This window comes from Dipodomys spectabilis, unplaced genomic scaffold (genome assembly GCF_019054845.1).
Source record: "Dipodomys spectabilis isolate Male_0828 unplaced genomic scaffold, ASM1905484v1 ptg000001l, whole genome shotgun sequence".
Classification (NCBI taxonomy): Eukaryota; Metazoa; Chordata; class Mammalia; order Rodentia; family Heteromyidae; genus Dipodomys; species Dipodomys spectabilis.
In genome coordinates, this window is record NW_024870678.1 from 26796426 (window position 1) to 26810768 (window position 14343).

The 14343-nt window shown below is 41.9% G+C and overlaps 1 protein-coding gene across 3 annotated transcripts in view; it reads left to right on the forward strand.

The window, feature by feature from the left end:
- Positions 1–2152: 2152 nt before the first annotated feature.
- Adgrg6 (adhesion G protein-coupled receptor G6) overlaps positions 2153–14343 on the forward strand; it is a 123658-nt gene continuing 111467 nt past the window's right edge. For all 3 annotated transcript variants that reach the window (XM_042673648.1, XM_042673656.1, XM_042673664.1), the window contains exons 1-2: positions 2153–2237; positions 9913–10013. In XM_042673648.1, the coding sequence (XP_042529582.1) occupies positions 2236–2237; positions 9913–10013 (103 nt within the window). In that variant the 5' untranslated portion in view covers positions 2153–2235. The remainder of the gene's footprint in view (positions 2238–9912; positions 10014–14343) is intronic.

A 14343-nucleotide genomic window follows, 5' to 3' on the forward strand; every position in this document is an offset into this window, starting at 1 on the left:
TCTGCCTGGAGAATCCTGGTGAATGCAGTTCTTTATATTTCTTTGTCTGCCCTTAGGTTCAGGGCTACTTCTGGCGTAGAACTACATGCAAGAGCTTGTAAGCAGTTCCTTCTCTAGTCAAGCCTTTAGAGGAGACCATAGCCTTAAATGCTCTTGTGAGAGACACGGGGCTCAGCTGTACCCAGATTCGTGTTCCAGAGAACTGTGAAGTCATGTTGCTTAAAAACTTTATGAGTGGAATTTTACAGAAATTTCCTTGGGATAATCTGATATAACTGAGACAGCATTAAATTTAGAGTCTATGGACCTCTGAAGGGGGTGGGGGTCAACCTCCCAATCACCTGACTAGACATCCAGGGTCATGGCTCCCCACAGCTGCAGTCTGTGTGTACTGATAAGGTTTTATTGCCCAAAATGCTGCTATAAATATCCAAATGGCCCTTGGCAGAGAAAAAGATTGTCCACCCCTTGATTGGGTTCTCTGGATCTCATTTCCCTGCTGGTAACGTGAATTTCTTCTAAATGCTACAGTCTGTATTAAACCTTCTTCAAAGTAAATACTACTCACAGTCACAAGAGCACACCCCGGACTGGCCAGGCCTATTGGTTTGGTGGCAGTATTCCAGCTTTGTTGGCTTGTTTTTCAGTTTTTTGCTGATCCTGCAGGGCTTGAACTCAGTGCCTGGATGCTGTCCCTGAGTCTCTTTGTGCTCCAGGCTAGCTCTCTACTATTTGAGCCACAGCACCACGTCCGCCATTTTCTGAATAGTTTTTCTGCCTAGGTTTGGCCTTGAACCACGATCCTCAGATCTCAGCCTCCTGAGCAGCAAGGATGACCAGCGCGAGCCCACCTGCGCCCTGTTCCAGTTTGATTTTGCTTCGTAAGAATCTCCACTCAAGTCTTGCGCTACTTGCTTCGTCCTTTTCACCCAACAGTTCTCTCCCACCAGCCAGGTGAAATAACTAGGGGGAGGTGGCATTTCTGCAGCTGGCCGGGGGCATGCGGGCGCACAGAGGGGGCCGTCAGCCCCCGGGAGTGGGCACAGTGGTGACCTTTGGACGCCTCTAGCAGGGGGTGAGCACACACACTGGGAAGAGACCCACCTGGAAGGGGAAGCTCTTTATCACCCTCACCCCCCTCCCCACAACCACCAGGGGGGTGTCCCTACGAAGGAACAGCGGCAAATCAGCCTCACTCATCATTATCATCATCATCATCAATAAAGTATGCCCATCTTCCCAACACCTGGTGAATAACTTCTCTGAAAAGATGTTTGGTTTACAGGAGAAAGGGCGACAGGAGAGATGCAGGGGAGGCCGGAGGGGAGAAGGAAGGGCAGAGCCGGTGGACCCCGGGGTCGGCCCTGGCGCCCGGCGCAGGGGCCCCGCGCGCGCGGGCACGGGACTGGCTGGCTGATGCCCTCATGGGCTCAGGGTCTCCCGGGCGCACGGATCGATCGGTCGGGCTTTCGGGTCTGCCCCGTGGCCCTCGCCTCCCTCTCGGGGGCGACTCCGGGGACCCCGCGGCCAGCCTCTCCCCCCCTCCCCGGCCGCCCGCGCGCCCCGGAGCGCCCGGCCCGCCCCGCGCGGGTGACTTCTCCCTTTCTGCCTCTCCCGGGTGGGGGCAGCGGCGCCTCGGGGACGCCCTTCCCTCCCCCGTCCCCCGCCTCGCCCGCCCCGCGCCGCGGACCGGCAGAGCCCTGGGGCCACCCGAGGGCGCGCGGAGCCCGGGCCCGGACGCCCCGCTCCGTCGCCGGGGCAGCCGCACCTGAGACCGTGGCCGCCGGGGCGCGGCGCCGGAAGCGCGGGCGGACCGCACCAGCCTGGGAAGAGCAACCTGGACCCTCGGGGGTGGAGCCCGAAGGCCGGGAGAGGGGGAGCCAGGGCCCGCCTCGCGCCCTCGGGGGGTGGCGGGGACCGGCGATCGCACTCGGGCCAGTCCCCGCCCGGGCGCGCGCGGCCGCCCAGCCTTTCACCCCAACTCTCCCAAACTTCTCGGGGAGCCGTGGGGAGCGGACGCCCGTCGTGCGCCCGCGGGCGCCACCGGAGCCCGCCACTTGGACTTGGCCGCGGCGGCGGGGGTTCACCTGGCGCTGCCTGGAAAGCGGGCGCAGGCAGCCCCGGCCGCACGGTCAGGTCACCCCGGCTGCGAGCTGGGGACAGCGGAGCGCGGGCGCGCGCCCCGGGGGGAGATGACCTTCGGCCTCTGGGGGACCTCCTCGCAGGAATGCCGGCATGTAAGTGTCCCCTCTCGGCTCGGGCCATTCCTGCACACCCGCTTCCCCGGCCTCGAACCCGCAACCCCCCTCCCCCCCCCCCCCCCCACACACACACACTTAGACTTCACCTCCAACTGCCTGGACCTCGTAAACCGGTTTGGCTTCAGCCTGGCCCTGCAGGCGCTGGGGAGTGAGGATTGCCAGAGGGGAGCTGTGACAGGGCTGTGGCAGTGGCTTTCTTTCCTGTTTATCCTCCTCCACCCTCCCCACCACACACACAGACACACAGACACACAGACACACACACACACACACACACACACACACACACACGCACACCCCTAGAGGTAGACCTCACATCTGGGCGGTGTAAAACAGCATGGAAAAGGGCAGGGCTTCCAGAATGGGGAAAACGTGTTTTGGATTCAAATGAAGCAAGGAGTAACTGGCAGTCTGCTGGCTGCTGCCCTGCCTGCCAAGCGAGCGCTCTGCCTCCCCGACCTGCACCTGGGGCCTTGGGAAGGTACTGGTATCCGGGGACTGTTGGCTTCGCACATTGTTGCCCTGGCCCGTGGAAGTTACTTATTGGATCTTTCCTTGGGGGTGGGGGTGCTGTTTAAATGATGTGGTCTGTTCCCCCCCCCCCTTTTTCTCTTCAAATGAAGAGTGCAGAAGGTGTTCTTCTTCGCGTACTTTGCGATAGAACTTTCAGGGAGGTGGGTTCGGGGAGGATTTAAATGATTAAAGTACAAGAGTTTGCTTTCATGGGATTTTATCCAAGTGGTGAGGGTTCGGGGCCCTTGCCTGAAGAAAGGGTAGCGGAGTACCACCTAGCCTTCCAGAATGAGTTTAAAAAGAAAAGATTGTTCTCAGAAAAGCAAGATGATGATGATGATGATGATGATGATGATTTTGTTGTTGAGGCTGCTTGTTAAGCCAGTTCTTTATTCTTGGACGAGTCATTTTCCTCCTGGAGTATTAATTATTCTTAAGCAGACCTTGATAGACATCGTACCTACTTTCACTGACGAATGGACAAATTTCTAGAGATTGATAGTGCCCTCCTCCCACTTATTTCCTTATTTCCACTTGAATTTAGTTCCTCTTTCAGATTTCATACCGTGCAGAAAGATCTACCCCTTCAGTTCTCTTTTTCCCTTCCCTCCACTGTCCTGTCTTCTTCCCAACACACATTTTTAAAGTAGAGAAGGACATGGCTTACAAGCTAGCATTGTGCAGCTGTTATAGTCTGCAGTGTAATTAGAAAGGAACCACTTATTTTTGTTAAAACTGCCTGCAAAGTAAATCCTACACCTGTGAGTTTCAACGTTTTACTTAGGCCAGTGGAACAGGCAAGGTACAACATGAAAGAATTTATTTTGGGATGCAGCCAATAGTTTAATGTAAGACTTGTTCTCGTATAGAGGCAACGTATTTTGAAGGAATGAGTTTATTTTCAACTTTAATTGTTCCTGAAAATGATTCCCAGGATTTTGAAAGCAGATAACTTACTTAGCTGTCTTTCAACTTGAGATCCAGTGCAAAAAGTGCATTTTACAAAAAAGTGAATATCAGCATTTTAAGATAAAGCCTGTGAAACAGATAAACAGGTAATGTAAAAGCCCTGATAATACAATTATGTTATAAATCTATTTGAAATTCCATATGATTAAATAATCATATCTTCCATGGGATGAAAGTATGAATTGTCATAAATTTCTTGAGATATTTTGAACAGGAACTTTTCCATTCCTTTCTAGCTTTTAATTTTTTCATTGTTATTTATAATTCATCTGAATAATTTAAGATGTTCTGATTCTTGTTAGATATTGGCATTTTAGATAGGAATACATGGAAATAAGGCCACATGTTCAAGGGACATATTTCTCCTATGCTGTTGATAAAGTGTTGCAATAGAGAACATAGACTCTATAATCTTATGTTAATTTTAACACAGCCAAAGCCACAGACTTTTAAAGTACATTTTCTGCCTGTTAGGGAAGATTAGTTGGATATTGTTACTCAAGTTCTGAAATTGTAGACTTTTAAAATGTACTTAGGAGTTGTAGTGACTGCATATTTTTCATGCCCTAAGAAATTTCATAGGCTTAGCAAGACTTGCATTAATTGCTCTGAAGCTGCATGAAGCTACTGTTCCATTTATGGCTTATATAAATTACATGACATTGTGCTTTTTCAGTGTGAATGGTGAATGAGGCTATTGTCTGTTGGTTTATGGGAAATATTAGAAGCTTGTAGTTATACTGCCTAGCTGAACATGTCACTCTCATCTCCGGACATAATGATTGGGGAGAGATTCAGTTTATACATTTAAAATAAACTGACAACTACTTCCTTCAACCTGACTGTTTTTCTGACTGCCCATATATCTTGCAGAGTTTGCACTTCTGATGAGATGATTAAAAGTTTCTAGAGACTAGAGTTTAGACTCAGCAGGGAAAAAAAAAAAAGACTGTTTAGTGTGTTTGATATAGATGGGCACACAAGCCTATCTTTCCATTTCACTTCTTATGGGATGACATCATTGCCTTATCTACTTTGGCTGCTGGTTGACTGGGCAGTAACATTTAAAGAATGATCCAATGCAACTCAAAATTCCAGTAAAACTTGACCAGGGCCACCTGAATACCATCTTACTTTCCTTTCTGAGCATTACTCAGAATGGAATTGTTTAATTGCTTTTCAAAAAGCATTCAAGATTAACTCTTTGAAAACTGAGTATGACAGAGTATGTCATATGGAATTGGTTTAAAAAGTCAAAATCTGGGAGAAAAATATTGGCATGATAAGAGAAAAGCCTACAATTGACTTCAACATGCCAACCCAAATAAAGGAAATCCAAACTCAACACTAGTTCTTCTATCAAAATGTGGCCGTGATTCCCAGGTATTAGACTCAGCAGTGATGACTGTCCCGGAATTCACAGTGTGACTAAAACAAATTCACAGTGTGAATAAAAGAGTTCACAGTGTGAACTATGTCTTTAACTGTTATAGAAAAAAAATCTTAAACCTACAAGGAAGCTGAATATATGAAACCATACAAAGAATATCAGTATCTACAGAATCACCTATTTGTTTTATCCAGTATCCTCCCCATACGCAGAGAGGTATTTTTTTTTCTGAATCAGCTGAGAATAAGTTGTATATACCACGGATTCAGTGTTTACTTTTTTAGTTGAAAAATTTAAAGATACTTGTAGATTTCCTTACAGTTGTAAAAAAAAAAAAATAAGAAAATACAGAAAGATCCCATTCCTTATTCATTCTTCTATTTGGAACCTTTTGTAAAACTATCGTACAAAGCCAAAAACCAGGATATGGGTAAAATCCCCAGTTTCTCAAGTTTTAGATGAATTCATGTGTATTTGTGTATGTAATTCTTAGGTTGACCTTAGGCTCCTAGCCAGTTATACATTAATGTTTAAATACGTTTTAAAATCTGTGATTATTTAAGGAACCAAGTCAGCCTTTCTGAAGTGGAGGTGAAGCTAACTTAATAAAAGATTTAACTTGAGAAATGGAATCTCACTTTCTCTTTGTATATATTGCTTAAGTTCAGGAACATGATCTTTAACTAGAGAAGAAATACTCTTATGACCAGACTTGAATAAACTAAATTACTCTTCTTTTTCCTATAGAAGAATTAAAGTATTTATTCTGCCACTCCCAAATCCCATTCTGAAAAGGAGCACAGCTAGGATAGAATTAGGGAAGTCTATGCTGATTATTAGTAGTAATAGGGTTAAGTTCCTCTTGTATTTTCTAATTTCAAACTCTCCCCACTATTTTCCTCTAAAATTGTAACTTTTGAGGATACTTCTAGGAGTGGAGAGTTGGGAGATGGTGTTTTATAAGGCTAGTTCAATGACACATTTGGATAAAATCGTGTCTTTGAGGGCTCTTACAGTTAAAGCAATCCTTTTAAAAAAGGTTATATTCTAAAGCTTCATGAATCAGGAATCAAGATCATTATATTTCATAAGCTATCCAGATTGAAAAGGGGAACAGGTTTTCAGTAGAGAGAACTTGGTTCTCAGAAAGGGTATCTGAGTTGGGCACCAGGTGACACAAGCATGTGGACTCAGCTGTCTCTGATGATGTCATGTTGGACAAGTGGTTTATTCTCTTAGTTCCCTTACCTGTCATGGTTTTATTGCGCAATTTTTAGATTCCTTTCAGCTTATATAAGTCTATGACTCTCATTTACTTAAAAACATCTCTGTTCTTTTCAACAGAATTTTGAGGCCCCGATCAAGATGGTACACGACTGTTTTGTGTTTTGTAATTTCCATTTAGAACCTTAGTAACCCTGTTTGGGATTTTCCATTCTTGTGAGAAAGTTGTTTAAATCTCAAGGATGTGTCTTTGCTAAGTGATCCCCTGAGAAGACCCACAATGCTTTCCTTCCTCTGTTCTATTCTTAATTTATTTGTTTCTGTTCTTCAGTAAACAGTAAAGTGGATGAAATTTGGCATGTCATATGGTTTACATTTGGTTAGAAGTGCTCACCCTGTCACGGGTTCCTTTTCTGTCTAAAGCGACAGAGCCTTGAACCCTGCACTACATCAAACCTTGGTTCTCATTTGCAGCTATCACCTGATAGGACTTGAAGCAGCTTTGGTACAATAACTTTGGGGTTGGATGTGGAACCCCTAAATGTCAGAGCTTTTTATAGCAAGGGAGAAGTTGGATGAATATGTAGCATTAACATATTGTGCATATCCAAGCAAAGGGGCATAATTCCTTGAGTATTGTTTAGACCATGTATGGATATAAGAAAGGGCCATTATTCATATAGGAGAATTGTGAGATGCTACAAAGAATAAGAGGCTGTGCAACTGATGCCTTTTATTATCTGTAAGTCTGGCAGCCAGACTTGATTGATTTCTTACTTACTGGACCTCATTTTTCTCATCAGTGAAATTTGGAGTTTAAATTTCATCTTTGGATGTTCCAGCTCTCTAAACCTCTTTGAATATATAATTGTTCTTTTGTTTTAGAAGCATGGTCATTCATCCCCAGCATGAATGGGGGAACACCTCATTCATCCAGCGTCAATAGGAAATAGACTCATTCTCCCAAATAAGTGAGCTTTCCCTGTGACAGAATTTATAGCTTAATCTTTTAAAAGCCCCTAGCAAATACAGTGAACTGTTACCTCTGGTCTTTTCTGGGTTGTTAATTCTGTTTACAACAAAGCCAAAAGCTTCAGGGTTTTAAATATCTGCCTGTCCCCCAAACCATACTGTTCACTGCAAAACAAGATGTTAAGTCTCTGCCATCCCAGAGTCCACATTCATCATCATTATTATTCTTATTGCTTACTTACTGAAACATGCTGCTGTAAGCAGTAGCTGCTTTCAGCTTCAAATATTTTGGATGGATCTATTCAGAAACATGACTTCCAATACCCTTCCCAAATACTCAGAAGTGCTTAACCTTGTCCTAGTTTAGAGTTTGTGAAAGGAGAGCTGCCCACTGCAGGGGCTTGTGGTGTGGTGAATTCAAAACCGTGACATGTGAGGTTTCAGCAAGACGTAAGGCCCTGGATTCAGAGCAGACATGAGTAACCCATCTCATTTTCTTCCTAGGTGATCTCAGAAGCAGTCAGAAAGTCAACTGATGGTGTTAGCAGATGAGATTAAGCCTATCTTCCACTCTTATTTTAAGTCTCTTCCCTTTGAGTTCACTGGGGCCAGAAGGACTGTACGTCTTCAGCTGTTTGGGATGACAGTAACAGTTAATGGGAGATGATATTTATTGAACACTTGCTGAGTGTGGGGCACTGTTCTTAAGAAACATTATCTTGGGCTGGGAAGGTGGCTCAGTGGTAGAGCGCTTGCCTTGCATGCATGAGGCCCTGGGTTCGATTCCCCAGCGCTACACAGGCAAAAAGACAAAAAAGCTGGAAGTGGCGCTGTGGCTCAAGTGGTAGAGCGCTAGCCTTGAGCTGAAGAGCTGAGGGACAGTGCCCAGGCCCAGAGCTCAGGCCCCATGACCGGACCCAGAAAAATTAAAAAAAATAAAAAAAGAGACATTATCTTATGTAAACGTCTAGGCAGTGCCAGGGACTAGCTACCTGGTTGACTGTTATTTTAGAGTATACAGACAGGAGATAGAGGTGATTGGGTATATTTCCTGAGGGTTGCATACATAACCCCTAAGTAGCAGTGGCAGGGCTGTCCGCCTGTAATGATTTATCCTCTTTCTATGAAGTAGTCTTCTTATAGTAAAAGAGAGATTTGAAACAGCAGGCATGTGGAGAAATCATTTGATATCTACTTGGCTTGTTTGGTTTCCTACCTGGTTAGATTCTTGTAAGTATTAACAAGGGCAGCTAACTTCAGGCTTTAAGGGTGACATTACTGAGGCTCTAAAGTTGGTCTTTTTAGAAACCAATTACTCTCCATTACCACTTACAAGCATACTAACTCTTTGGAGGATTGCAAAATCTGGAGATTCTCAGTATCCTTTACTGCCGGCCTCAGTTCACCACACCAGTCAAGTTCCTGCTGCTTGCCAGCTTTTCTATGGTCCCCTTTGAGGACTGACTTTTATACTGGCTGTCCCAGGTTTTTCCCTTCATGGCATTGATTCACTCAACAAAATGTACTATACCACTGTTAGAGCAATAATAATATACATTTTCTTTTTTTGATCTTTACTCCATATACATTTGAGTTGGAAGAAGAGATCTTTGTACGAAAGGATTAGTGTTTGAGTTTCTGAAGCATAGTCTCGCTAATCAATACCATTTACTGATTTCTGTAATACTTGGTCTTTTGTAGCCATTTAAAGAAATCTTTTCTTTTCTTTCTTTCTTTTTTCTTTTTTTGCCAGTCATGGGCTTTGAATGCTGGGGCTGGGTGCTGTCCCTAAGCTCCTTTTATGCTCAAAGCTAGCATTCTACCACTTGAACTACAGCACTATTTACTGCTTTTTCTGTGGTTAATTGGAGAGTCTCACAGACTTTCCTGCCTAGGCTGGCTTTGAACCGTGATCTTCAGATCTCAGCCTCCTTTGTAACTAAGAGTACAGGTGTGAGCCACTAGCACCTGGCTAAGAACTCAGTCTTTTGGGTGTGTTAATTATTCCATGTTTCACTTTAGGGAAAGAAGAGAACTTGGGAATTTTATTTCAGTTTTCCCATTTGCCAAGCCAAACAGCAGATACATGTTTTAAAAAATGAACATGTTTTCTAGAAGTCTCAGGGATTATGTGGAGATGGCTTAAAAAATCTTTATGCAATTCAGATGATGTGTCTAATGCAGTAGAGAGTGTAAAACCGAAGTCATTTTCCTTTCTCAAATGATTTTTTTCTATACTTCTTTGAGTATTTACCCTTCTTTATGCAGCAATCACCTCGTGCATATACTCTGGTAAGCAAGGTGCAGCCATGTGGCAAAAACAATGTATGAATTTTTGTGTGTGTGTATTAGCTTGAAGGGGCTATTTAGGTCCTGATTATCTTTTAAGTTCCTTCTTGGGATGTAGCTCAGTGATTGAATGTGTGCCTAGCATTCACCAGGCTCTGGCTTCCATCCATAGTTTAGAACAACACCGAAGAATGCTTCTGTCTTCCAGTCCCCGTGGAAAGCTACACTTTGTGTAATTAGTCATTGTGGTTACCTAAGCTCGTGGGTCCTGATTGTGGCTGTCTTCCCTTGCAGGATGTTTGACTCAGGTGGATTGTGGAGCTACCATTGGAAATGGAAGCCAAGCCCCCTTCTAATCTTGCTTGGTTTGTGTATCATTTGTACTCCTCACTCAGGTAAGAGATTCTCAAACCATGAATTTCACCCTGATGCCATTGTCCTCAGTACAAGTGTACTACCTATTGATCTTACCTTGTGTGGTCGCCATTTCTGCTTCTGTGTTTAAGTTTGGAGCCTTGATCCTGCCTCAATTCTGTGAGAATCCTATTACTTTGATCATTGTTTGGTTTTCTGGTGCGTTTATTTCTTTAATCTCTGCTGTCTTGCTTCTCATTTTCTTTGTTTAGTTAGTCCATATTGAGTGACGAGATAACTACATAAGTGACATGAAAAAGTGCCAGCTGTTTCTCCTGCCATTGAATAAATATACAACACTTAGCTCTCTTTTCAAGTTTTCATGCAGTTATTTATGGAAATACAGACTTTACTGTCATTCATGCTGAGTCCACTAGTATGTTGCAATATTAAAGAGGAATCTGAAACTAGAAATTTTTTTAAAGATTGCAGTTATTTGGTTTACCTTGTGTGATGACACTGACTTAAATGATAGTATTAGGGGAATTAAAATTATCTGTATTTTATAATTGCAGAGTTTTTTTTCTGATCTTTGTAAAATGCTTCTCTGTCCATTGAAAAGTAGGTTTGTTATAAACAACTGACCATACAATAAGCCAATCAGACTAAGGAATGTGAACAATGTTGAAAAGGAAACTCTCACTTCATTTGGTTCTGTCACTTGAAAAAATGGAATTTCTCTTAAGTCCACTCTTTTTACTCTTTATTTTCTCCTACTGCATTCAGTTTATTACATTTTTTTGGTTAGAATCAAACTGAAATGTTAGCTAACAAAAATCAGATTGAATCAGGATTGAATTCCATCTTTGCAGTAGGTCTAAACATTCTAAGTCATGCATTTAAGGGATCTTTGAAATAAATTATCTCCTAAAATTGCTTACTCATGGATCAAGAAGTCTTCTCTGTATTTAAATTTAAATGCTTTTTTTCCCCAGGCCACTAAATACTTTAAGTCGTAGCTTAGGAGTTTGGGAAACCCCTGGCACTTGTTGAAAGGCTTTCAAATAAAAGTGATCTTTCAGTGAATTTTTGTGTGTATTTGTTAGAATATCATTCCAAATTCAGTCTTTCTGTTCCCAAGTTATTACCAGAAGAAGAAAGACAGTTGTAAAGAAATTTGAAATTGAGGCATCAACGAGATTTTTATAATGTACAGTATGGAACTATTTCTTAACCTCCAAAGTGGTCCTCTAGGAGCCAGTATCATGATAATAAGATGAATTATGAGATCAAAAGTAGTTGAAGTCTGTTTGCTTTCATTGTGAGAAGTGATGCATTTGTAAAACTTCAAGATTTCTTCAAACTAACTTCAAATTGGGACTTTGTATTTTAGATGTCAACATTTAAATGGCTATATGCACATTTCTGAACTTTAAGGCTTTTGAATAAATGAAACACATGCTTAAAAGGATTCAGCCAAGCAGAGACTGGAGTTAGGCAAGAAAACCCCCAGGCTACAGAATGTGAGGCAGAGGCCAGTGCTGGGGCATGAGTTAGAACTGACGTGGTTTTTTCCCTTTGTTAAATAATTTATATATTTTAAAAATTATCTTTAAATAGTTGTACAAAGGGGTTTCAATGCCACATACCAATGTATGGATAGATCACAACTAAAATTTCTTAAGTTAATTTTCTCAGTCAGGATTTGCTTTCTTGTTAAAAATGGCTTTTGTTGCCCAATTTTCTTGTGTGCTTCAAATAAAGCTTTGTGACACATAGCAACTTGTGTTCACTCATGAGGTCAAACGTTGCGTACAGATATTTTTCTGCCTGTGACTCACCTAAAATGTGACCTTCTCATACATAGATAACCAAACGCTCCCATTATGGAGGTTACTGTGGGCATTTTTATATAAAAGACATATATTAACTGAGCAGTGGAGCTCTGTTTGTTCTTTTAAGATAATCTCACCAGTATGTATTTCTGTGTGGCCTCTCTTACAATCCTCCTGTCTTAGTCTCCAAAGTGCTGGGATTACAGGTGTGTACCTGGAGTTTCTTAAAATGGAATCACAAGCCTTTTAAAATAATGCATATTACAACTTTAGTATCACACTTTTTAGTGTTATCTTTTGCATGAAGTTTAATGTTATTTTTAAATGAATAGTGCATCACTGTAGTGCTGTATCTCTGTGTTCTATATATATGTCTGAAACATTTGTTTTCACTTCTATAGATCTCCATACTGTCAGCTCAGGGGCTTTGTATGGCATCTTAATACTATCATCTCTTAAATCTGTATTTTTCAGTCTCAGCCACTTTCTGGACCCAAGTCCCTCCCCTAGCTGCTGCTGATCCTTGTCTGAACTTGGATCTATAGTAGACTTCGCATTTCATACAACCAAAATGAATTTGGGTTCCCACCTTCAGTCTTGCTCACAACTACTTCCCTTTCAGTCTTTTTCACCAGTCTGACTATCCTTGTGATCATCTGTATAGAATTTGTTTGTTATTTTCAGTGCTAATGTTTTTGCTAATTAGACTGTGTTAGCTAGATTGACAAGTTGACAACAGCTTTTTTTGTTGTTGTTTTATTTGGTGGTGGTGGTACGGGGATTTCAACTCAGCATCACAGTTGTTAGGCATGTGTTTTACCATTTGAGCCAGACCCTCAGCAATTTCTGCTTCTGTTACTGTTCATATAGGACTTATATTATTTTCAGCAAAGTCAGGCCTCAGACTACCATCTTTTTACGTTGCCTCCAGTCTAACTGCGATCATAGGCATTATCGCCCTCCTCCCACCCCCACATCCCTGGGCTTGTGAGTTGAGGTGGAGTCTTGCTAACTTCCTCCTGTTGCTGGTCTCATCCTGCTATTCCCCAAATGGGAATAGCAACAGTAGCTGGTGGAAGGGGGCTTTTGATTATTAAGATTGACATCTAATTCACCTAGCTAGAAGACACTCAGTTGGAATCCGGTAGGTGAATTCTGATAATTCATTTAATAGAATTTCAGTATCATCTCTTAGTAGATAAATTAACATTATATTTTCATGGAACACTTGGAAAGCAAATAATCTAATGTTTTGTGCCCTCTGGGATTTAAAAAATGCAGACAGATAACAGACAAATATAACTTTTAAGAAGAACTACATAAAAAATTGGACATTTGAGTTGATCCTACAGAAATACAAGTTAAAGCAACAAAGGATTTTTACCTACTAGCTTTATGTTATTTAGAACAATTAATCTCTTTCAGAAGAGTAATTGGGAAACCTGTTTGAAAAATTAAGCATGTGCTTTCTGTTGAGCACATTATTCCCTGTGTAACTGTCTATCCCATAAAAATTAAAAATATAGGATGTATGTATGTATATTTATATATATATATATATATCAATCTAACTGTAGCACTGTAATTGCACACAGTTGCAAAAGACTGTGTGTTCATCCAGAAAGAAGAACAGTTATATAAGTTATTTTACATTCATACCATAAAATGTAGTATAGGCCTTCAAAGCAAAGATAAACGTCAGCACTATGGGCTTAGGGTGCTATCCTTGATATTAGTGTTAAATTGAAAAACAAATTGCAGGGCAATCAATTGAAAAACAAATTGCAGAGCAATATAAGATTATTTCAGGTTGTATGACAAAACTGGGATTTATTATGGACCTATGTTTATATGAGATTAGATGAACACAAAACTATCTTACAGGCAGATTTAAGGATGTGAAGGGGGAAGATCATGGAATTTCATACTCCTTTTTTTTATGTTGGTCCAATGAGCATATACTAGTGTGGTAATTTGAAAATTAACCTGTTGAATGTTTTGTTTTATTTTGTTTTTTTTAACACATTAAAGAGTGAGCAGAGATATTTGACATATGTGGCTCTTATTTTTCTGAGTCACTTAACTGTTATCTGGTATTTTTGGTATTGATAATGATCTCTGGTAGGTGTTGCAATTAATAGTGGCTTGGCACTCCATGAATCTGAAACCAAGTAATGATATCTCAAGCAGGTAGAGGGTTGTGGATTCAAGTAGAGAAAGGCAGAAATAAGTAGAATGAGCCAATGAATTCCTAAGCAACCGAGAGTCTGTTTCCACACAGATCAGCCTTGGTCATGAGCACTGCAGGAGGAGCCTCCCTTTCCCCTCAAAATCAGTGATATCAGCAGATTGCTTCAAGGCTCAGTGTTGTTCTGATATCTCAAGGGAAATGATTTTAAGAATACAATATTTCCAAGGGGCCACTTTCTAGTCCAGACATAACGGTTCTTCTAGAAGGCAGAGGATCGGAAAGAAAGGATCCCATGTGTTTTATATTTGCTGGTGGGTTCATTTTTCTCATACTCCTAGACTAAGT